The sequence below is a fragment of the Leptidea sinapis genome, chromosome 39 (genome assembly GCF_905404315.1).
Source record: "Leptidea sinapis chromosome 39, ilLepSina1.1, whole genome shotgun sequence".
In the NCBI taxonomy this organism is placed as follows: domain Eukaryota; kingdom Metazoa; phylum Arthropoda; class Insecta; order Lepidoptera; family Pieridae; genus Leptidea; species Leptidea sinapis.
The window spans coordinates 1,962,270-1,986,210 of NC_066303.1; the positions used below are offsets into that span (position 1 = coordinate 1,962,270).

At 38.3% G+C, this 23,941-nt stretch overlaps 1 protein-coding gene and 1 long non-coding RNA gene across 7 annotated transcripts in view; both read left to right on the forward strand.

Moving 5' to 3' along the window:
- The first annotated feature begins 367 nt into the window (after positions 1-367).
- On the forward strand, positions 368-9,797 carry LOC126976210 (uncharacterized). Of its 4 annotated transcripts, none has more exons than XR_007731858.1 (3): positions 368-630; positions 2,280-2,465; positions 3,878-4,321. It is a non-coding gene; the product is annotated as an uncharacterized LOC126976210 (long non-coding RNA). The 4 variants fall into 4 exon arrangements; XR_007731856.1 differs by lacking the exon at positions 3,878-4,321 and adding an exon at positions 3,782-3,849; XR_007731857.1 differs by lacking the exon at positions 3,878-4,321 and adding an exon at positions 2,720-3,741.
- An 825-nt stretch (positions 9,798-10,622) lies between these two features.
- The window catches only part of LOC126976156 (uncharacterized), a 48,724-nt gene continuing 35,405 nt past the window's right edge, over positions 10,623-23,941 (forward strand). Inside the window, exons 1-5 of one of the 3 annotated variants that reach the window (XM_050824376.1) lie at positions 10,627-10,801; positions 10,875-11,087; positions 11,739-11,906; positions 15,743-16,702; positions 16,772-17,690. In XM_050824376.1, coding sequence (XP_050680333.1) covers positions 10,769-10,801; positions 10,875-11,087; positions 11,739-11,906; positions 15,743-16,702; positions 16,772-17,690 — 2,293 coding nt within the window. In that variant the 5' untranslated portion in view covers positions 10,627-10,768. Of the gene's footprint in view, positions 10,802-10,874; positions 11,088-11,738; positions 11,907-15,742; positions 17,691-23,941 lie in introns of all 3 variants that reach the window. The other 2 variants (XM_050824375.1, XR_007731848.1) reach the window with 2 other exon arrangements.

Sequence of the window (23,941 nt, forward strand, 5' to 3'; positions counted from 1 at the left end):
CAAGTCTTTTATTGATAATATTCTTGTTCCAATGAAGATCAAGCTTAGCCCCTTATTTTTAATAATAAACTTTTATGTTTATGATATAATACTAAAATATAAATCTCATGTACGTTATAAGAAATATATTATACATGAATTATAAGTAATAATGATGAATATAATTATAAGATAATATGAAACTAATTTAAGGTATAACTACAAATATAATATTTACATTTATACAATAGAATTTACATTATATACACAAGTCCAATAATAATTTATGGACGAATATGTTTTAAGTCTGTGTAAGGGATTGTGTCAAAGCCAAGCCGTATTTTCAAATTTCGCCTACCGTTGAAACTATAAATTTGTAAAGCGGCACGAAGCAGTCATAAGTTTTCAATAACTGCTAAAGTGAGCGCGGGATGTCTTCAGCATTCTTATAAATATCCAAGAGGCAGTCTATCAATGTAAATCTTTGAAGATTATATTGGAGACAGTCAAAGAAAATGTGATCAAGAGTTTGGATGGATAAATTACAGAATTGACAAATTGGAGAATCTAAAACACCGATCCTAAATAAATGAGCACCACTACGAGAATGTCCCAGACGTAACCGACAAATTGTGGTGTAAAATTTTCTGTGTAAGTATTTTTTCTTTTTAACAAACCAGGGAGGAGAGATTTCGTTTTTAATGTCGGCTAACCATTTGCCCTTTGTTTGAACAACTTGTTGCCAATAATTCTGAAAGTCTTGCAAGAATGTACCTTTAAAATGAGACAGTGCATCTGTGTGTGGTATGGGAATGTTCAAAGCAGTATGTATCTGATTACTATTCACAATAGATTTAGCAAGATAATCAGCTTGTTCATTTCCTTCCACGCCTATGTGTGAAGGAGTCCAGAATAAAACAATATCGTTTGTTAGGGATAAGCATTGATATTTGTCTCTAATATTGTAAGTGATGAAATTAGTTGTAACATTACATTTAGGATATTGTAAAGCTTTTAAAACACTCATGCTATCTGTTATAACAATCAAATTATTATATGACTGTTCTTCAATATATTCTAGAGCAGCATATATGGCAGCACATTCTGCTGTATATATACTAGCCAAGGTATTTAACCTATGACAAAACCCACTCTGCAGTTGTATGTCATAAACTGCCATAGAGACAGCAGTATTACTTTTAGATCCATCAGTATAAAGTTGGTTATAATTTTGCCACTCTGACAGCATACTATATACATCTTCCTTATATTTTAATGATTCAATAATTATTATTTTAATAGGTGTATATTTTGAATTATAAGAATTTAAATAACATGGCCAAAGAATACTAGAACATTTATTATCATACAAATTATGATCACAAGAAAAATGTAACAAATCAGAGATGCCTTCTACTTGATAGTAGGAATTATTGTCAGTTCGGTTAATATAGTCCTGTATCTTTAATAGGAGTGGATGATTATTAATAGAAGTTAATTTGAGAAAGAATTTTGTTTGTAGATATTTGAATCTAGTGGCTTAAGTTAAAGCTAGTGGGGGAATATTACATTCTACTTGTAATGATATAATAGGAGTAGACCTAAAAGCGCCTGTTGTGATCCTTAAGCATTTATTTTGTAGTTTTTGTAATTTATTCACTAATGTAATTACTCCACCATAACAAAAGAAGGCATACTCAAAATGGCTACGGACTAATGACTTATATAGTGTTAGCAAGATGCGTGGGTCTGCACCCCAATATGTACCAGCTAATGATTTCAGAATATTGCAGGCCTTTAATGCTCGATTTTCTAATATTTCAACATATTTGTGCCATCTAAAATTACCTAAAAACGTAACTCCTAAAAACTATTATACTAAACTATTGAATTATCTATTGAAATTTCCTGAGTACCATAATATATTTTTGCATCCCTTATTCTTATAGAATGCTTTGAAAATATTACTACTTTGCTTTTGTCAATACTGACCTCAAGACTAAGATATTGAAAATAAAGCTCCAATTTTTTGAGTGCTACATTAAGATCTAACACAACATTTGATAAATTAAGTCCTGAACTATACACTACTAGATCATCACCAAATTGGAGGTTAGAAACTCTATTACCCAAAACAATATTTATTTCATTTATGTAGATTATAAAGAGCAATGGACTCAAAATTCCGCCCTGCGATATGCCTCTATATGAATATCGAGGACCTATTAATTGGTTATTGACTCTAACATAAAGTTTACGACCATGCAAGAAATTGAATATCCAACTTACTATTTTTTCAGGGACATTTAAGGATAGAAGAATGGATGATAATTGTTCTAAATCAACATTATTAAATGCTCCTACAACATCCAAAAAAACACCAGCCAATATCTTATTGTCAATCTGGGCACTATGGATGTCAAGACATAAATGCCGTATACTCTCACAAGCAGAACGACCACATCGAAATCCAAATTGATTATTAGGTAACAGGTTGTTACTTTCAATATAAAATATTAATCTCTGTTTTATTAATTGTTCAAAAATTTTACCAACACACGAGCTTAGTGTGATAGGACGATATGAATCAGCTGAACTAGAATCTTTCCCATGCTTTAAAATTGGAATTAGATAGTCTGTTTTCCATTCTTCTGGAATAGTGGAGTTCTTCCATAGGAGATTTAATATTTTTAGAAACTTATTTAAGTTAGAAGAGTTTAGGAGTTTAAACATTTTATAGGAGAGCCAATCCAAACCGCATGCAGAGTCCTTTCTTGATGATAGACCAGCTTTTAATTCTTTAATAGTAAAAGGGGCAATCATAAAAGAGTTGGTGCTATTTAAAGAATCTGGAGTATATTTGTGTAAAAAGTTGGATATCCAATTATTGCTAGAGAAACAATTATTATTAGAATATAAGTTCTTAAATTTCCTCATTTTTGTCCAAATCTGTTTCTGGAGCAAAAATCTGTCCAGGATTTACGACGTTCAAGAATTAGTACCCACTGTAGTTGGTTGATCATTATTTAAGAGCATTAAGTCATTATCGTCCATTACATCCATGATGTCTCTACCTCTAGAATTGGTTCTATTACAACCCCAAATGTTATGGTGAGCATTAAAATCACCAGCAATTATTAGTGGTTTTGGAATACTATGCAACAGTCTGTTAAATTTAGATTTGTCAAAGTTAGGTACACTGTTGCCAGGACTATAAAAGCTAACAATTGAGATGTCTTTTTGTTCGTATTTAATTTTGATTGCTACATTTTGCAAGGAGTTATCAGAAAATGTTTCTAACTTAAATAAATGCCATTTCTAACAAAAATTGCTACACCATTGTGATCATTACCACAATCATTTCTTAGTATTGTATAACCTCTGATAGAAAACTGTATATTTGGTTTAAGCCAACTTTCTGATATAAGTGCTATGTGTATGTCCTGCTCATAAAGTAGGTTTAAGTCTGTTACTCAACAGACTTTGAGCATTCCACTGTACTATGTTAAGTTTGTGACAGTTGAATGTGACATTTTATTTTTAATTTGTATGGTATCTTTAATAGCTGAACTAATTGTGTGTGAGCTAATGCTTTGATTCTGTGTTTTATTTAGTGTAATGACTTTTATTATTGATTCTGTGATTAGGTTCATTGCTGCTGGATTGGATAAAATTAAATTAATGATGTCTTGTGTGTTCTCTGTCTTATTGAGTGATGGAAAGTTTGTTGGATGTTTAAATAAATCTGATAATGGTGTTTTACTTTTATTTTTACTATCCAATATCTTTTTTTGTTTTATAGGGCATTGACCTGATACTGCAAGATGGTTACCTTTACAGTGCACACATACTGCTTTGTCAATAGGTATAGCACATTCTTTATATGAATGATTTTCAGTGCAGATTGAGCAACGCTGAGCATTCTTACAGAATTTAGCCAAGTGGTCAAACCTAAGGCATCGGAAACACTGCTTAACTGGTGGCACATAAGGTCGCACTGGTAGACGCCACATCTTTAAGTGAACGTAATCTGGGAGTGAAGTAGATGACGCAAAAGTAATAATGACTGCCTGTGTAGGTTGTAATATAAAACCACTATCGGGTTTGTTTTTTTTCATTATACGCCGAACAGAAATATTTTTTTTGTACTTGACAAAGATTTGAAATTTTTTTGTTGGACATATCAATGGGTACGGAGGAAATCACTCCAGACAATTCAGTGGCACCAGCTGGGATGGACGCCTTAATATTTTGTTCCCTTAAAAATGTCGTGTTGTCTAGGAATGTATTAGCCAAATTAGGTCGTTCAAACACTACTCCTATCTTATATTTGTTGAGTTCCTTAAGATATTTTATGCCTTTAATGAAGCGCGATAAGTAGCTACTAAGAGTTAGCATGTCACGACTACCAAGTGGCTGTTTAGTGACACTCTCTATGAAGACTATAAATTCATGACCGGCACCTGCGTCTTCAGGATATCGGCGACAATAGTCGGCCACCCTATATGGCAAATAAAAGTCCTCGTGGTCTTCCAAAACTGTACACGAATCTGAGTATTCGCTACTTTCAGAGGTGGAATCTAAAATAGACTCACCTTTATCACGTTCCGGCTTGGTTTTTTTCCGCCTTTTCGACATCTCTTAGCACAAACCTAAATCACTAAATATATAGACTTTTACTTATACTAAACAATTTAAATGATAAACATATACAACTTATATACTTTTCAAAAATATGAGGATTATATACAATATAATAGAAATATTTAATTTTATAGTTAAAAAGACCGCCCTAAGCAATCAAGAGTTCCCGCGCTTTTTCAGACAACAGACAAACGAAATGGCAGACTGATCACCACAGAATAGGGATGTTAAAAAATAATTGATATTTATTTAAATCGACGATTATTTTCTTATAATCGATTTATTATTATCGATTTTTATTTAATCGATTATTTTCCATTAATCTCACGTCCCTACCACAGAACACTTTTACTCTATCACTGAGTTGACAGAAGCCGCAGCTAAAAAAAAGCAGTCACATCAATTCATAATATTTAACATGGATAATGAGATAGGAAGCATAATACAATGTTTTGGTACCAGGCGATCATAGATTATGAAGAGATTGTCTTAAGTATGGCGCGAGTATACCTTAATAATATATTCTGACTCCAAGCGCACGACGTATTACTACATAGACACTACTACATAGAGAACTATTATTATATATATTAGTGGTGGTAGGAATGTCTTTCAAAGCGGTTGAAATCAGGTGTTGCTAAGATGCAACACGTACCAGGAATTCATATGCAGTTTAGAGGTTCATGCACCATGCAGGTTTCACTTCTGACATGTGTGCTTTGTACGCACGCAATGGATAAAACCACTATAAGATATTGTTAGTTTAGCTTATTACAAAATAACTTAAGACAGACGGACCCTTAAAACTTATTTACTGAAAGAACTGATTAAATTGACCGAATTGACATTATGTATAGACCTCACAAATTTTTACGGTAGGAGAACTGAGTTGCGAGACTTTGTTTATCTTACAAATTATGTTTTTGGTGGCATTCTTTATTTGCCTAAAATAAGTTACTGTTCCAGCAGTGATGTGTCGATATCTTGAATGACTTGATAACGAGATAACCGACATATGAGACGCTGACTCGACGATCATAGTCCGTATAGTCCTTACGGCGAACGGTCTCAAAGGAGAGGCAAAGAGATCAATATATGAAGCGCTTCTCGCTAAGCGATTGGCTGAAAGACACACATTGATAGCTTTACCTGCATCCCTGCCATCGGTAGCTTGAGCATAGCTCCGCTGCCGGCGGTAGTCTAAGTTTCAATTTTTTTAATATTTTGCCATTTATGTAAAATAAACAACAATCGCGATAAAGATTAAGTGAAGCAAATTCTGCCTAATAAACGCGTATCCTCAGATATAATTTACGTTCAGTTGTTTTGACAGTGCTTGGAATACAACTTAATGACAAAGTGTTCAGTAAACACTGTCCAAATAACAGCATATCCAAACTTAAAAATAACGGAGTGTCATATTTCAGGTACTTCAGCCCCTTTAAATTAACAAAATTAAGTAAATAACATGACTATTTTATTACTATTTACAAAATAATTACTTACATTTCAATTGCCAAAACTAAATACATCACCGGCGAAATGTGTAACATTTCGCACCATAACAATGAGCTTCATATAAGGGTATACAATAGGCTTTGAACATTACTACCAAATAAGATATTAATTTGAATGAAAAATAATCATAATAATTTATTCACAAAAAAAAATAAAAAATAAGTTAAACGTTTCGTTTTAAATTAATTAGGATTCTTTGACGAACCCGGTCAACTTTGGAGCGCTGTAACAGCGTTTTAAATGATTGAATTAAAAAAAATACAGGGAAAAATTTTCCTCAAAAGAAGATTGGTCTGAGGTATTTTTTTTTGTAAAATGTATAAAAAAAAGTTATAGTGCAAAAAAGAAAATATTTTTAAAAAAATTCTCACTTGTTTGCTTATAAGTTCTTTAATTTTTAATTAAGGGCAAAAAGTTATACAAACATTATTGTAGGCAAAACAATTTGCTACAAATTATGTTCCCATGAATTTTTTGTACGGCGCACAGTTTCCGAGATATCGCGAAAAAAGTGTTTTCACCCCTTTTTCCAAGATGGCGGCCGGGGGACAAGGGTGGCGAACCCCACAAACTTGAGGTTGTGGTTTTATTGAACTCCCACATATGACCCAAAAATAAAATTGCGTCCTCTTAAAAATGCAATATTCGGTAATTGTAATTTTTCAATGGACACGATAACGTAATCTACGGTCAAATGTCACGGCTTCAGAATTTATAAGATTATCTAATTTATAAACTGTACCATTTTTATGTTTAAATTTTAAGTAAATTTTTAAGAAGAAGCATAATTTTACTTAAAATTATACTGCGAAAGTAAATCTAAATTCTATAAATTTGTTTGTCAACAATCAACACGAAGCCGTTTTGTTAAAATATAAAAACAGAACGCCCGAGAGGGAGACGTAGCCTTGCGAGAATTTTGTTATTGAGACAGCAGTAACAGATAGTTTGGAAGTTACCGATGAACTCTAGTAGCTAACCGAGTTTAATTGTAGGTAGATTATTGAGACCGGCCGTAAGTCTATGTTAGTATGTCAAACTGTGTACAAGATAAAATAAGTGTTAGTAATTGATGCTTATATTTTAATTTTCATAACCTTTTCTGTATCGTCGTATTTTAATACTACTAGCCATTATTTTAAAGATTTTGTTTTAGTATATTTGTTTATTTTACTAATATTTTTATTAAGTTTATTAAAGTACATAGTTAAGTATAAGCGTATGGCGAATTAAATTCATATTGTGACTGAGCAAACTCTGTTTTAGTAATTGGGGTACGAAATGTGGTAATTGTATTATTATCATTAGAGTTTATAGCTATTACTTTTTACATGATATGAATTTTTATGATAAATGTTTTAATGTTATCTGCTACGCACTCCGTACAAGGACCGTCATCGAGCGCGTGCGCATGCGTGCCGTCGGTCGACCGACGTGCTAGGAAACATATCAATGCGTTCAGTGCTGCACCTTTCGGTGGACCGACCGTACGGATGTCTGTATCATCGTTGTAAAAAGTGAACTGAATATGAACAAATATATCGACACAGAACGCTTAGTTACTGACGTTCGTCTTCGTGAATCACTTTGGAACTTAGGCCACGTGTTATATAAAGACCGTGCCAAGTTAAAGGCCTGGCAAGAAGTATGTGTCTTTGTGACCGAATTTCGATGAAATGTCTGAGACTGAACGAAAAGATTTCGGTAGGTAAAAAGAAAGTACCTTTTTCTTCATATTTATTTATTTATTTCACGATGCGTACAATTAATTCAAAATATACTATTATTTTACCAAGGCACAGCACCCTCTGGAGATATAAAGTAATTAGCAAACTTTTCTCTCAACATATCCCCTGATCTAATGTTGTTCCTGTGACTGTCATTGCTGTGGGTTAGCGGTTCAAATCCTGCAATTTTTAATGTATCCTCCATTTTGTAACCGTCTCTTTCTCTGATGTAATTGTGTAAGATGCAACAAGCTTTAATTATTGTAATTGTGTTTTCCAAGGAAGTGTTCATTGGTCTGTGGAATGTTCTGAATTTGTTACTCATTATGCCGAATGTAGACTCGATATATCTCCTTGCACGACTAAGTCAATAGTTTAATATTTTCTTTTTGTAAGTCATGTTACTACGTACAAAAGGTAATACTTGTTTCGAAATACCCAATGCCGCATCACCAAGAATTACGTATGGAAGTGGTTCGGTTGTATTGGGCAATGGTTTAGGGGGAGGAAAACACATGTCTTTGTTTTGCAATTTTTGAAACAAATTACTATTTTTGAATATCGTAGAATCAGAGTCAGTTTCACATGAACCGACAATAATGTATGTAAAACGATAGTCAAAATCGCATACAGCAAGCAAAACTACAGAAAAAAAATCTTGTAATTGGAGTAAATACTTCTACTATGTTCATCTATACATCCAACACAATAATTTGGAAAGTTTGCTAATTCGTTAAATCCATTAACGATATGAAGCCATCCCTCTGGCGATGTTGGCAATGAAAGACATTCTTGATGTAGAATTTCCCAAATTATTTTGCACACCTCCTTCACGATTAAACTGATTGTTGACACCCCAAGGTGATAACTGTAATGTAAGTCTGTGAATGTATGACCGGTTGCTAAGTACCTGAAAGGAATAAATAAGCCTGGTTAATTTATTATTACAGAAAAAATATACAACAGAGATGGAGAACAGCTCGGGATGCGTATACAAGGTCTAAAGCTGCAATTATGAAAACGAAGTCAGGATCTGGCGGCGGAGAAATAAAAAAAAATACATCTATTATGATCACATGAGATTTCTCGACAAGAAACATCCAGTCAAAGTTGAGGACTATCTAACCTTAGATAATTCTCAGACAAACATTTTGGTGCCTGACCCCAAGCCCGAGCCACAGCCTTCAATTCAGTTTCTATTACTCAAAAATTGTCTTTTCGTTCCGATTTTCTTAAAATAGCTATGATGATTCATAATGGTGATTCAGCTTCTAGTCCTCAGTCTTCCAGTACGACTTACATAGTAACGTCGCCGGAGACCCATTCATCTCATTTACAACATGAATCGGAACAGCTACTCACAAATTATTATTCTGATATGCTGCCTGTTATGGTTTCTAACATAGAGCAAACAGATCATGCAACCGATTTTTCTGACCTCGTTTTATTAAAAGAAAACTGATCAGTTTGTTGGTCAGGAGAGCACTCAATGATACAAGCTGACGGTCGGTTAATACGTATCGTCAGGACGTATCGTACGCACCGACGGTCGCTGCAAAGAGAATTTAAACACTACGTTCAGGTCGATGTAGCACTGAAACCGGCCTAAAGAAGACAATCCTAACGTCGTCAAAACTCAGAAGTGGTAAGAGCCACGCGATGGAAAGAGAGGCAACTACTAGATGAATAAAAATGAAGGTTAATAGTGCTGTGTGGTATAAATTACACTTTATTGTATGGCCGCAAGAGTTCTTTTTTCTTTATTTATTTTGCGGACTGAATCTTCTGTACTTGTACTATTACATATTCTTTAATAATAATATTTTTTTTTATATATTTATATTTGTAACATTGTTTTTTTATAAATATGTTATATATATCAATGTATAAAATAAGATGAAATTATAATAATGGGAATAATGATAATAATACTTTATTTCAGACCCTTGACCCATAGCATAGACACACTATAAAATATATAATAAAAATAAAATCAACAATATAAATTACAAATAGAAACTAAGTTACAATATCCACCCAGCGTCGACACATTGCTGATAGCATCAGCCTGTAAGACAGACACCTAATAATGACGTTATTACGTCTCAACACTGGACATGAACGATGCAATTCTTTTACGCTGAATAGAATTAAACGAATCAACCCTAGCCTCCGCGTACATTTCTGAAGCGGTACAGCAACGATTCAGGCCCTTGAGGATTCTAAAAACATTATTGTAGGCGACTCGTATGCCATCATGCGACTTCTTAGATTAATTAGTCCAAAGCTGACACGTGTAAAACGACTGGCAGAATGACTTGAAGAGAGTAATTCTCTGACCAAACTGAGACTGGATTGGATTTGATGAAAGAAAACTATTAAAGATGTGCAAATATACATAATTAGAAAAGGACAATGGAATTGATGAAAGATGAGATAAGAAAACTTGATTGGACTTTTTTGTAAAACAAAATACTGAAAATGCATACCGAATTAAATGAAAATAGTCTGTTCGCAAGATCGAATTAAAAAAAAATGTTATACCGTTGTCCGTGAACGTCCCAGATGGACGAACAGAACCAAAAAAAATGTCCGTGAACGTAGTGTATAAATTATTCTCTTTGGTTGTCCGATAAACGTCATGTTGCTTTGCCCGTAGTGTTTATATTCCTTACTTAAATTCTCTTTGATTTGCCCGAGTTGTCAAAGAGAATATAATCACTACGTTTCGAGTTGTAACTTATAATTTGTTGATGTAGGTACTCTACTAGGTAGTTTGTACACTTTTGAGCGCAGAACATGATTGCTCTAAAGAGCTTTTGAGTTTTGATTTTGGTGTTTAGCAATTAGCTGGGTTATTATTTGGATTTCATTTCTAGATTACATGTAAAGAGAACAGAATGCTGTTAATAATTCATAACGTACCCGTACAAGTATGTATATTTACTATTTAATTTGTCAACTGTCCCTAAATTAGCCAATAATTAACTGCAATTCCTATTTTAGATGCGATATAGCGATGTTAGGGATTTTCTAATAAGCAAAAGTGGTATACAGCAATTAATCCTGGACAATCTTATACATGAAAAATCGGGAAGCAAACAACAAGTGACGGTTGGCCTAGTAGATGAAAGCGATGCCGCTATTTTTGTTAGAAAAATTAACAACCTGTATTTAGATGGTGAACCAATATATATTGAGAATGTTGGACAAAAAATGGTAAGCTAGTAGAGCAGGAAAAATGTTTAAATTAATGCGTAATATTATGTTTATAATTTCATAGTAAGGTTATGTACTTAGAATATACTAGCATATAAAGAGGATCTCAACAGCCCGATAATGCATGACCAATTTTGATTTATCCATGTAATGGTTTAATATTCAAATTATCAAGGAGCTATGACATGGGTACCGGGACGATACGACATGGGTACTTTAAATAAAGTGTGAACATATTCCTTAACACTCCTGTGAATCTTCTGGTGTTCCAATGGAATGTGGTTGGTGGTGATCCTTTAGCACCAAGTGACTCACACACTCATTGATACTTCTTTTCTGTAACAAAGAGCTAATGCCAAGTGTGGCTAACTGTTTTACACTTGACAGTTGAATTAGGTAACAGTAACAATAGATTTGTTTACCTTTTCTGTCTTACTGTATCTCCATTACAGATCTGAGAATATTTATTTGTTACTTCACCATGAATAACTGAAATTCCGAGAAACCACATTGCAATGTTGCCTTCAAATAAATGCCACTGTTACCATCCTTAGCCTTGCATTAAGGAAGGAGTGTACCACTGTTCTACAAAACAATCTTACTAATAACTAAATACTATTATTTTATTTAATTACTATTCATTTAACTTAGGAATTAGAACAACCATATAGACCACCACAATATCATACACAATCCCGTAAAGATGTGGAGTCTACAGTGGAACAGTATTCTTTATTGAAGCCTAATAGAACTGATTTTGGCAACAAGCATGCTCTAATGATATCAACTTTACCACCTGTTGGAAACATACCTTCATATGTAAGTATAATTAAAATTGAATTTAAATTCCATGAAATTCAAATAGTTGACTTATTCTCCTAATAAGTTACATGAGTGACCACTTCATACTCGGCGTTGGCAGCCTCTGCACTAAGTACTGTCAGTTACTAACTAACAATGGTATACTATTACTTATTTAAATAATAAAAGTCTAAATAAATTATTTTCAGTTGATACACTCTTGACAGAGTGTTATGCATCTTAAGTCTATATATATATATCTCTCTGCTGTAGGTCAATCAAGAAAACTCATGTATGGGACCACCCACAGCAGATTTGAATTGGTAGTCTCATCACATGCTAGACCTTCAGAACAGTCATCACAATTATTAAAAAACTATCTAGAAATAATCTTATTTTGAAATCTTATTGGAGTTCATTGTCATATCCGAATTTTATTTATGTTATTTTATTAATAAATGAGATGATGAGATTAGTTAATTTCAGATATTTTCATAGTATTATGACATATGGTCTGCTGTTATGTGGATCAGCAGCCAACATTGAAAAAAAAATTGTATTGCAAAAAAGAGCCATTCATGCCATATATAGCCTCAGACACATAACTCACTGAGAGCATTATTTAGAAAATTAATATAAGTACTAATGGCACCATTCCAGACATTTTTGGATATATATTATGCATGTTTCCAAAAACATCTATTTCTTCTGTAAATAATCTTAGATATTTAAAATATACATAGTTTTAACACCAGAAATATACATAAGCTTGCAGTTCCAAAGTTCTAAGGCACAAAGTTGGTGATTAATTTATGGAGTTAAGTATAAAACTATTTAATACATTACACAAATTAAATTCCTTAACAAACTGTATGAACAATGCCGGATTGGAACCTGAGACCTCTCACATTTCATGTAAGTGTTCTTCCACTGCGCCAACCATTCCAGTGACATAACATTTATAAATCTTGATATGTGTTGTTCAACTCTCATTTTGTGGCTTCATGTACAGGATCTACTTTACAGTTGATAGCCTGCTCGACCCCAATTCTTGCAAATTCGGAAATTGACTTGAATCACTCTTTCAAATCTAAACGATTTGATTTATTTTCTAAGTGACAACCCTCCCTTCTGGGATTAATTTTAAACACAAATTAAATTGTAAGCAAAACTTCACATCATTCATATGTGGGACTCGAAACCCTCGCATTCTGTGTGAGCTCTCTTCCACTGAGCCCACCGTTCGAGTGACAAAACATTCATAAATTTCTTGTTGAATCTTGTTCAACTCTCAGTTTGAGCTATTTGCAATAAATATTTTTTTATTGAATTTTAACATAACATTTGAAAATACCACAGAATAGTTAAAAGGGATTGGGAATTAAATAGTTCTTAAAAAAACAGCACAGTCGTGCCCCAATGCCCATCAAAAGAGTTATTGCTGATGCGAATTTCAAGCACTTCGCGTTATGTCGGCTTGTGCCTTCTAGTCACTCGCCAAGGCTTCCAAGGAAATGACTGTCAGTCTGCCATTCCATCTCTGCACAGGGACGACTCTCTGGATCATGACGCGCAAGAGAAAGCTGATCTGATTTTGCTCTTGACGCCCAACTCTGAATGCCCAAGGTGCTACATCACTGCTCATTCCGGGAAGGGCTTCCCTAGATGTTATGCAAATGGTTCCGTAGCTTTTTGGGTGATCGAAAGTCAATATTATCAACGATACATGCTTTGACTTTAAACTCATAAATGCTGGGTCCCGCAAGGCCCTTCAGTGTTTCTTCTGCATATCAATGATATTCTGCAAATCAGCGGCATTTATTACTATGCAGATGAAATGTACAGGGTACGTCTTCTTACACTGGTCGTGCTAACCTCTCTGGTTTCGAGGAGAACAATTAATATGCGTCTGAAATCCCTTCAAGTCTTTGAGTTGGACCACAAAAATTTTATCCAATTAAACCTTATGACGATACGTAGGTATATGCGGTGACGTATCAGCGATGACGCAGAAAAGCTTCCCTTTTCCGTATTCCCTCAATTCGATTTCACTCCTCTGACACAGCCTGCATTGGCATACTTGGCTTCGAAATATCTAGCGACGTGTAGTTCTCACACTTCAAGTAATAAATGGAATATTATAATAATATAAATATTGAACTATTGTAAATATATATTTTGAAATAATTTCCAAACAGAAAGGAGTAAATTTCTCAAATTACAGTTAAACGATTTTGTGAGTGGTAGTGTCATGTTGAATCCTAAGGGACAATCGATATGGGCTGGCACGCCCGGAAAAATACCACTCAACCACTTAAAACCACTTAAATCTAAAATAACCGGCTTTACCGCTGTGTTTCATTTGGTCTGTGGAGAATCCGGAGGCCTACCCCAGAGACAAATAACAATACGAAATAAAACTAGACTACTCTGGTATGGTACCAGACAAAGTATTCCTGAAGAATCCGATCCTAGAGGTCCACAATTAATAAGTGGATGAAAGGGCTGACCCGCGTCCTCTGGAAGGGGAAAAAAGGGTGCCGCCTCCGGGAAAACATAGTAAGGGGCTCAAACCACCTTCTCTATCGTTCCCTGTGGACTTCAGTAATATCAGAGGGCTTCGATCAAATTTTAATGCCATCCACTTTTATCCGGAGACGGCGATGCCAGCCTTGCTCTGTGTTGACTGAGACTCAGATCTCTGGCTCATGTTACTTCTCCTACCCGGGGTATAAACTGGAACACTCCCTTTTACCACGGCTTGGTGTGTGCGTTTACGTAAGCGATGGTGTATGTTATGGATGCCTCAATATCCTTGAAGGACAGGACATATCCGTTCTCATGTCTATATAGGCCCCATAACGGGAGCGTAGAGACTGAACAGCTCCTTGAGCACATCCATTTGCCTACATATTCGTCAGATCCCCATTCTTGGCGATCTGAACGTGCACCACGCCGGATGGCTGGGCTCGCAAACACAACAATTCTTTGTATCGCCGTCTTATGATCTCTACGTCTTCGTAGATCATAGGCATGCTTCTGCTAACAGTACGCACAGGCTTTCCCGAGTGAAATGAGTGTCTTTTTCTCATTCCGCGATGATACAGTGAATTAACTCCTGAATGTATTAGAAAATATTTGAAATCTTATTATTTGGAGGGTTTAGTGGACAATATTTTCATTGGGATGATTATTGTTTTCCTCTTCATCCCTGACCGTTTTCAGATCGTACCCTTATCAATCTTCCCCACATCCTATCCTTCAATACATCCATCCTATCCAAGCAAATGATTTCCTTAGAGGATGTGGCATTAATGAATTGATAAGAGTTTATTTCCTCCCAGATGCTGGATAATCTTTTGGACTGTGCTTACTACTGCATCCGTACCGCACCGTAATATATTTTTATATATTACGCTGCATCTATTATTTTGTAGCGAACCTCTAATGATACGGGTCTACCAAACTTGCTAAAAAATATGTATGAAAGCGAAAAACGGCTTCATATTGACGCTGGCAGCATCGATGCACAGGGTAATATATTTTTGTATATTACTCTGTGCATCTATGTATTTTATAGCGAACCTCTAGTGAGACGGGGTCTATCAAACTTGGCAAAAAATATGTAATGAAAGCGAAAAAAGGCTTCATATAGACGCTGGTAGCATCAATGCACAGTGTAACAATTGTTTGTTGCATCGTGTTTTTATTTAATGTTTGTTAATTTCCATTCAACAAAGATGGCTTGCTTACCATAATTCATCAGAACATGCAATGTTAGCTTAAGCAATGTGTTAATTTCAGGATTTTTTTCTGTAAATTTTATTGGTTTGTCATAAAAAAATTGTTCACAGACTCCAATGATAAAACAGCTAGAGGCTCAGCCGACTCCAGTATCAACTTTTCCACAAAACTCATATTTTCTTCAACCAGACGGTCATGCAGTTTTTCAGCCCAACAGCCTCTGGTTTAGTAGCACACAAGAGAACAGAGATGACCAAAGTTATTTTGATCAGAGACCACAAAATCTCCGATTGCAAAGCAGCACACATGAGAACAGAGATGACCAAAGTTATTCTGATCAAAGACCACTAAAGCGCGGATTCCAAAATTGCACACATGAGAACAGAGATGACCAAAGTTATTCTGATCAAAAATCGCAAAAGCGCCGATTGCAAAGTAGCACACATGAGATCAGAGATGACAAAAGTTATTTTGATCAAAAACCACAAAAGCGTCGATTGCAAAGTAGAACACATGAGAACAAAGATGACAAAAGTTATTTTGATCAAAAACCACAAAATCTCCGATTGCAAAGCAGCACACATGAGAACAGAGATGACCAAAGTTATTCTGATCAAAGACCACTAAAGCGCGGATTCCAAAATTGCACACATGAGAACAGAGATGACCAAAGTTATTCTGATCAAAAATCGCAAAAGCGCCGATTGCAAAGTAGCACACATGAGATCAGAGATGACAAAAGTTATTTTGATCAAAAACCACAAAAGCGTCGATTGCAAAGTAGAACACATGAGAACAAAGATGACAAAAGTTATTTTGATCAAAAACCACAAAAGCGTCGATTGCAAAGTAGCACACATGAGGTCAGAGATGACCAAAGTTATTTTGATCAAAAACCACAAAAGTGCCGATTCAAAAGTAGCACCCATGAGAACAGAGATGACCAAAGTTATTTTGATCAAAACCCACTAAAGCGTCGATTCCAAAGTAGCACACATGAGAACAGAGATGACCAAAGTTATTTTGATCAAAAACCGCAAAAGCGCCGATTCCAAAGAAGCACACATGAGGTCAGAGATGACCAAAGTTATTTTGATCAAAAACCACATAAGCGCCGATTGCAAAGTAGCACACATGAGATCAGAGATGACCAAAGTTATTTGGATCAGAAAACACACAACCGCCGATTGCAAAGTGGCTTTGTTTCTTTTAGTCACTCTGAAGAATGCGATCGTAATCCTAAATACGAAAAAAAATCACACTCGCATTTCTCCGGCAGCGAAATAAAAGAACCTAATCCAAATGTCGTCAATCAAAATTCACCAGAGTCTCATGTTAAATTAAATTATGTAAAAAATCTTCTAAACAGTAGACACATTTTTAACCTGAACCATGCAGCATCCCAAATAGCTAATGAAATTATGGCGAATTTGGAAATCTTATCAAATGATTCCACTGATTTTAACAATAAATTAAAAAATAAAATTCTTATCCGTTTAAAAGGCTTGTATGTTAATGGATCGTGCTTATCGCAAGAGCAAGCTGTTGCTGAATATAGAGAAAAATATCCAGCGAGTGAAGATAGGCTATTTATCGAATTTGTGGCGGAGCAAGAAGGATTTTCTAAAAAAATTGCTTATAATATCAACACTCCTAAGGATGCCCAAATTTCGCATCCACATCCCTTCACCGCTAAACGAAAGATATCTAACGTTAAGAAATTACAAGACGAATCATGCGTTACACCGTATGAGGTAAAAAATGAAAACCACTCTTATATCCTAAATTTCATTGCAAAAAAATTGGCTAATGATATGATAAAAAATATCAAAGCCAAGACACTTTCAAATTATCCATACAACAACATAACACAAGTTTCACTTAAGAAGGCTGTTCGTAACCGATTAGATGATATATATCTTAATAGAACGTGCTATTCTAACAAACAAGCTCTTAGGGATTATAGAAACAAATTTCCAACGAGCGATGACGAATCATTTGTCAAAGGTTACGTGGAGCAAAAAGAGTTTTTTAAATTGAGGAGAAAGGCTAAAAGAGGTAAACCATATTTTTTATTATTACCTACTTGTAGCATAAGAGCGTAATATTTTGAAAGCAAATTATTACCGTATCCACGTGTATTTTCATATTTGGGTATTCTATCTACAGATGCGTATTTTTTTTGTGCGTGATTTTTAAATTGGTATTGATGTCTAGAGTCTTGTATGGTTGCGAAATGATCACATGATCACAGCGATGCATATTGCATCCATCAAAGATAGTCATCGCTATGACGATCACGTGCCGAACACCCCGCGTCTGTGTCACACGCAGGGTGTTAGTTCAGCAGGGTGGGATGAGATGCGATATTTTTATTATCCTACCTGTGGAGGCAGATGTGTTTTTCGCTGGATGATCCAGATGCTGCTGCTCACGCCGTCGCTGATGTAGTACTGCAAGGTATGCAACTCTTCATGCTGGTGATCTAAGGATTAAAATACTAGTGAATTAGAAAAGAGTTATAGTCGAAGCACATGGCCGTGCTTCGACTATATTATTATTGTCGAAGACCGAAGGCCACCCCTGCCCCCTCCCCCTCCCCATCACCCCCCAACAAAAATATGAGAGCGGACCTAAAAAAGGTATTACCCCAGGAGGGTACCGGCTGCTGTAGAGCCGGAGAATCCCTCCCCAAGCATTCGCGCTCGGGCTGCCCCTCGTATTCTGGGGAGGGCACAGTACCGCGCATGACCAAGGACAAACGAGGCAGTAACACCACGGCAACCCGCTCCACGCACACTTAATGTGGACTTTTGTAACATCAGGGGAATTCACTCCAACTTAAACGCCGTCCACCACCACCTTGAGACGGCGCAGCCGGCCTTGTGTTTCTCTTACGGAGACGCAGATATCTCGACCTAGCGATACGTCATATTTATCGTACCCCGGGTACAAAATTGAGCACAATTTTATTCCTCGTGCCGGGGTATGTGTGTACGTTAGGGAGGGTATCTGCTGTCGCCGTCTCGGCAATTTTGAGGGTAGGGACCTGTCTACTCTCTGGCTCCGCGTAGATTTAGTGGACCGCTTCCGCATCTATGCGTGCGTCTACAGGTCCCATAGTGGTAACGCAGAAACCAATCACCTCATGGGCTGCGTTCAAACGGCAATTGCCGACGTTTTTGCACAGATCCCCTCCGCAGAAATCGTAGTCTTGGGTGATTTCAACGGGCACAATGCCGAATGGCTTGGATCACGTACCACAGACTACGCAGGGCGATCTGTGCATAATTTTGCATTGGCGTATGGTTTGTCCCAATTGGTTGAGTCGCCAACGCGGCTTCCGGATGTCGATAGCCACATGCCGTCCTTATTAGATCTTCTGCTGACTACACATCCCGATAGTTACCAGGTCTCTGTTGACGCCCCTCTCGGAACGTCCGACCATTGCCTGGTCAGGAGTGTAGTGCCTATTCGACGCCAACGTCGCAGACCACCTGCGACCCGCCGCGTTTGGCACTACAAGTCAGCAGATTGGGATAGGATGCGTTCCTTTTTTGCATCCTACCTTTGGGGCAAGGTTTGTTTCCCTTCGGATGATCCTAGTGCCTGCGCCGTTGCAGTAGCCGATGTGATACTGCAGGGCGTGGATATTTTTATACCAAGCTCTGAAGTACCGATCGGTGGCAGATCACAGCCCTGGTTCGATGCGTCAGTTAAAGCAGCATCTGACTGCAAAAAACAGGCGTATCGAACTTGGGTTGCGGCGCTGGGCACAAAGGATCCGAACTGCAAAGTTCTTAAGAGGAAATATAACCGTGCCTCCAGATTTTTTAAGCGGCAAATCGCCCGTGCGAAGTCAAAGCACGTCGTCAAAATCGGCGAGCAGCTTTCCAGTTACCCGACCGGTACACGCAAGTTCTGGTCGTTGTCGAAAGCTGCTCTCGGTAACTTCAACCAGCCGTCTATGCCGCCGTTGCACATGAGGAATGACACCCTGGCCCATACGGCAAAAGAGAAAGCCGATCTCCTGTGCGCTCTTTTCGCCTCTAACTTGACTCTTGACGACAACGGAAAAACACCGCCGACTATCCCGCGTTGTCAGAGCTCTATGCCTGAAGTACAGTTCAGACAGAAAACTGTTAGGCGAGCTCTGTTTTCGTTGGACGCCAGGAAGTCGAGCGGGCCGGATGGCATTTCTCCAATCGTGCTTAGAACGTGTGCCCCTGAGTTGACGCCGGTGCTAACGCGTTTATTCCGGCACTCTTATTCCAAAGGCGTAGTCCCTGACTCATGGAAGTCAGCCCTTGTCCATCCGATCCAAAAAAAAAAGGAGACAGTTCGGATCCGGCAAACTACAGGCCTATTGCTATAACCTCTCCAAAATCACGGAGAGCATAATTAGCCGCCAACTTTTGGTATACCTAGAGGGTCACTAGTTGATCAACGACCGACAATACGGCTTTCGCGATGGTCGGTCGGCAGGTGATCTTCTGGCATACCTAACACATAGATGGGCGGCGGCTATTGAAACCAAGGGGGAAGGTCTGGCAGTTAGCCTGGATATAGCGAAGGCCTTTGATCGTGTATGGCACAAGGCGCTCCTCTCAACACTTCCATCATTTGGGCTTCCCGAGAGCTTATGCAAGTGGACCTCCAGCTTCCTCACTGGGCGCAGCATACAAGTCGTTGTCGACTGTTTTTGCTCGAATCCCAAGCCCGTGAACGCTGGAGTGCCCCAAGGCTATGTGCTATCTCGCACGCTGTTTCTTCTGCATATCAATGCTATGTAGACGACAGCACTGGTGATGCCATATACACGGGCCATGCAGGTCTCTCCCGGGAAAACGTCGACCAGTGCCGGGAGAAACTTGTGTATTCTATCGAGTCCTCTCTCGAGAAGGTCGCGGAAAGGGGTAAATTGAACCTTGTCCAATTTAACCCCCAGAAAACTCAAGTTTGCGCGTTTACCCCTAAAAAACCCCATTTGTCGTATCACCGCTCTTCAATAAGACTTCCCTTAAAGCCTCGCCTAGTATCGGAATACTGGGTCTCGAAATCTCGAGCGCTTGCCAACTCCGCGGCCATCTGAAGGGCAAAGCCAAATGGCTTCGAAGAAGCTGGGCGTCATCAATAGAGCACGGCAATACTTCAAGCCGGCCCACATTCTAGCGCTCTACAAAGCGCAGGTCCGGTCACACACGGAGTATTGCTGTCATCTCTGGTCTGCCGCACCCCAGTATCAGCTCGATCCATTTGACCGCGTGCAACGCAGAGCAGCTCGAATTGTCGGGGACCCAGTGCTCTGTGAACGGGTGGATCACTTGGCGTTGCGTAGAGAATTCGCTTCATTGTGTGTCTTCTACCGCATTTATCACGGGGAGTGTTCCGAAGAGCTGTTTAACCTGATTCCTGCCGCCAAATTCCACCTTCGCACGACACGCCACAAATTAGGATACCATCCCCACCTTCTGGATGTGTGGCGGTCCTCCACAGTGCGGTTTTCAAGGAGCTTTCTTCCACGTACTACAAAGCTGTGGAATGAGCTTCATTGTGCGGTGTTTCCGGGACGATACGACATGGGTACCTTCAAAAAAAGCGCGTTCACCTTCCTTAAAGGCCGGCAACGCTCTTGTGATTCCTCTGGTGTTGCAAGAGAATGTGGGCGGCGGTGATCACTTAACACCAGGTGACCCGTACGCTCGTTTGTCCTCCTATTCCATAAATAAAAAAATAGGCCGAATTGACGAGAGACTTGCAAACCTTCCCTCGGGAAGACCTGCGTTCTGGTCACTCGCCAAGGTTGCCCAAAGAAATTTTTGCCAGCCTACCTTTCCGTGACTGCACAGGGACGATGACTCGCTGGCCCATGACTCTAAAGAGAAAGTTTATATCGTGGGCTCACTTTTTGCGTCCAACTCGTCTCTGCTTGATCAAGGTGCACCACTACCGCATATTCCGTGATGCGCCTTATTCATGCTGGAGATAAAATTCCGGCATGGCGATGTGCTTGAGGCGCTTGTCACCTTGGACAAACATAAATAGCATTTCCCCGATAGTGCGGACATGTGCTCCGAATTGGCGCAGATCCTTAACCATCGTACGTAACAGGCGTAGTCTCGAAATTATAAGGAAGGTACCGCTCAGGTAAAACGCAAAAATTCTGAGTGGCTCTACAACTGCACTCATTACCTTGAGACATAAGATGTTAAGTCACATTTGCCCAGTAATTTCACTAGCGACGGCGCCCTTCAGACCAAAACACAGTAATGCTTACACATTACTGCTTCAAGGCAGAAATAGGGGTCTTTGTGGTACCCATAATCTACCCGGAATCTTGTGCAACGGAGCCTCCCATTGGAAAAAATCTAAAAAATCTCCATATTTTCTAATGTTACGGAGTCGATTATCAACCGCCTGGTCTTGGGTTACCTAGGGGAGCACCAGCTGATCAACGATTGCCAGTTGTCAGGATGGTTTCCGTCAAGGTCGCTCAGCAGAACTTGTATATCTCACCCATTAGTGGGTGCAAGCGGTTGAGTTGAATGGAGAGGCGTTAACAGTGCGTCTGGACACAGAGAAGGCCTTCGACCTGGTATGAGACAAAGTACTTTAAGAGAAACTGCTATCCTATGGGCTTCAATCTATAATCAACTTAATACCGAATTTCCTCTGTGTAAAAAGATTCAGCAGATCCGCAGTTTATCAAGATCATTTTATATGTAGGCAGAAGTGCCCCACGGTCGCTTGCGTGGATAGACCCCAAGTTGAAAAATCCCGGGCTTTTAGAGCGTAAGCCAAATTGGCTTCGAAGAAGCTAGACTTCATAAATGAGCACGGCAATATTTCAAGCCGGCCGTTATTTCAGTGCTCTACAAAACGCACGTCCGGCCATATATGGAGTATTATTTCTTGCTTGGCGCACCCCGGTATCAACTCGAGCCATTTGACCGCGTGCAACAAAGAGCTGCTCAAATTGTCGAGGACCCATGGCTCTGTGATTGTCTATTACTTGGCGATTACGATCACTTGGCGTTGTTACGCACGTCGCTTCAATGTGTATTCTACCGCATTTATTATGGAGAGTGTTGCGAACACCAGTTTAACCTGATCCTGCCGACGAATTCCAACTTCGCACGACATGCCACAAATTAGGATATCATCCCCACCATCTGGATGTGTGGCGTTCTTGCGCAGTACGGTTTTCAAGATACTTCCACATACAACCAAGCCAAGATCATACGATAATTCCTGTGATTCTTCTGGTGTTGCAAGAGATTGTGAGCAGCGGTAATCACTTAACGTCAGGTGGCCCTTACTCTCGTTTGTTCTCCTCCTTCATAAAAATCCAGGATGGGTAACTAAGGTCTGTGTCGGCCACCCATCTCGTTTGCCAAGAGGCGGTGATATGGGTGTCTCTGTTCTGGATGTTTGTTGCTTAGTAGTTGTTGACGCTGCTGAGCACACCTTTATGACTGCCAACGGTCGCGATGGTATGAAATACGGTTGGTATGCAAAGGAACACTCCGTAGGCAGGAAAAGGTCATCCCTTGGATCGTCTTTTGGTGAGCCTCCCTCGCAAACATGCTGGTGAAAAGGATATTGAGGTGTAGCCGCAGATAACGCCAAGGAGAAGTCCTAGGTACCCATATTTTGTGAGTTTTCTTGAGTGTTACTTCCGCTAAGGTTTTTCTATAGTAAATTCGACACGAGTTCCGCCTCTACACGAGACACACTTAGGAGATGTTGACTCGCCAAATTCTGGCACGAGACTCTGAACTGACTTAGTGGAATTTACACTTAAGAAACCCACATCATTTGTATAATTATGGATTTCCGCAAAATAACGCCTAATTCAATAAAAAAAGTCTTAGTACCGTAATTAATACTATAAAATACTGCGGTATTAGGTCAAAGATGGGAAGTTTCTATTGGGTAAAAATCTCGACTTACTGGCCAAACAATACCTCAACTAACCGCTTTATCAGGCTACCTTTGCTGTTTCGGCATGGATTACTACTGATGTAAGCGAGCTGTTTTAAATAATACCTGCCTTAAATATATCATCACCATTGCGATTGATGGCGTTCCTCTTCAGTGTGGTTTTCAAGGACCTTTCTTTCATGGAATGATGTTCCTTGCGCGGTTTTTAAAGAGCGAAACGACGTTTTTTTGACAAGCATCTGAAATAAGAAACGCTTGCAACACCAGAGGAGAAACAGTCGATTTTTCGCCAGCGAGTGTGGGGGCGGTGATTAGGTAAAACGTACGCTTGTTTGTCCTACTCTACAGTAAGAAGAAGACATAGT